Raw genomic sequence first — 1291 nt, forward strand, 5'->3', positions numbered from 1 at the left:
AAGCAGAACACAGCTAAATGTATCAAAAGTATGTCTATGTATATTAGAATTTTCTGAGGCAATGAATTTTTTTTTTTTTTTTTTTTTTTTTTTTTTTTTCCCCAGTTAGAGGTTTTTATTTAATAGAATTTTTGGACCAAAAATATCGCAATATATCGCCTTGTTTACAGTATCGAAATATATGGCGATATATCGTTTCGTGATCCTTCTGTCATGATATGTATTGTATCACCAAATTCTTGCCAATACACAGCCCTAGTATTTATGTTAAAGGATAGTAATGCTCACTGTAACGCATAAAGTCTTCATGAGAGTTTTGTGGTTCCCTCAGATCCCTGTGTCCAATGAAACCCGGGACATCCTGCTGGCAGCAGTCAGTGAGGATTCCTCAATGGCTCAGATCCATCGGGCTGTGGGGGCACTCAGCTCTCTGGGGCTCCCCCTTGCTTCTCAGGAAGTCGTCGTCGCCCTTACAGCTCACATCAACAAGGAGCAGAATGTCATGGAGTAAGTGCGAAGCATTCCTTGTAGATAAACTGGTCCTTTTGGTTTGAAGAATGCAGTTTGAAACAAATGTTTGCTGGTTTTGGACAGAATCATCTCAGCTCTGCAGACTGCGTCCTACCTGTCCCAGCAGGCACAACTTGGAAAGATTCTAGAGGAAATTGAGGTGAGCTCAGTAGCATCCACCAGGTGGCGTTGTGTTACTGGCTTTGATTTGCAGATCAGCTTTGAAAATACATGTCTGTTTTTCTTAGGATCTGACCGCTCACCTGGATGATGTTGGTGGCATTTATCTTCAGTTTGAAGAAGGTCTTGAGGCTACCGCTCTGTTTGTGGCAGCTGCTTATGCTTTGTCAGATCATGTGGACATGGAGCCGCCATTCAAGGAGGTACGCATTATAAGTGTTAGGAGGACAGTGTCTGAAAGCTGTAGAAGATATATTTCCTGTGGCTGGGGGTTATAATTTCTTTGTAATGCATGTTGATGCAAACACGAGTAATTATGAATCAAATTTTAAAAGGCCAAAACTGATAATTATGTAATTCTTATAACTCTATAATAAACACAGAAGGCTAAATTCTGAAATGTAGATGTGCATCAACCAGATAGTTATAATGTGCACTCAACAGAAYGACTGGTGTCGTATGCACTGAAAGTCAGTGTTTGGTAACATTTCAGTTTCAATAGTTAAGTTTAAATAATTTTTTCATTTCATTTAAAAACATACAACAAAATGATACAAATCAAATAAAAATGAAAGGTAGCAGAAGAAAAAAATCTTATATC

General features: G+C 38.6%; 1 protein-coding gene across 2 annotated transcripts in view; it reads left to right on the forward strand.

Annotated features, from left to right (window-relative positions):
- Nucleotides 1-1291, forward strand: part of rpn2 (ribophorin II) — an 18619-nt gene that overhangs the window by 2981 nt on the left and 14347 nt on the right. For both annotated transcript variants that reach the window (XM_014025602.1, XM_014025603.1), the window contains exons 4-6: nucleotides 332-507; nucleotides 595-670; nucleotides 759-893. In XM_014025602.1, the coding sequence (XP_013881056.1) occupies nucleotides 332-507; nucleotides 595-670; nucleotides 759-893 (387 nt within the window). The remainder of the gene's footprint in view (nucleotides 1-331; nucleotides 508-594; nucleotides 671-758; nucleotides 894-1291) is intronic.

This window comes from Austrofundulus limnaeus, unplaced genomic scaffold, assembly GCF_001266775.1.
Source record: "Austrofundulus limnaeus strain Quisiro unplaced genomic scaffold, Austrofundulus_limnaeus-1.0 Scaffold487, whole genome shotgun sequence".
NCBI lineage: Eukaryota > Metazoa > Chordata > Actinopteri > Cyprinodontiformes > Rivulidae > Austrofundulus > Austrofundulus limnaeus.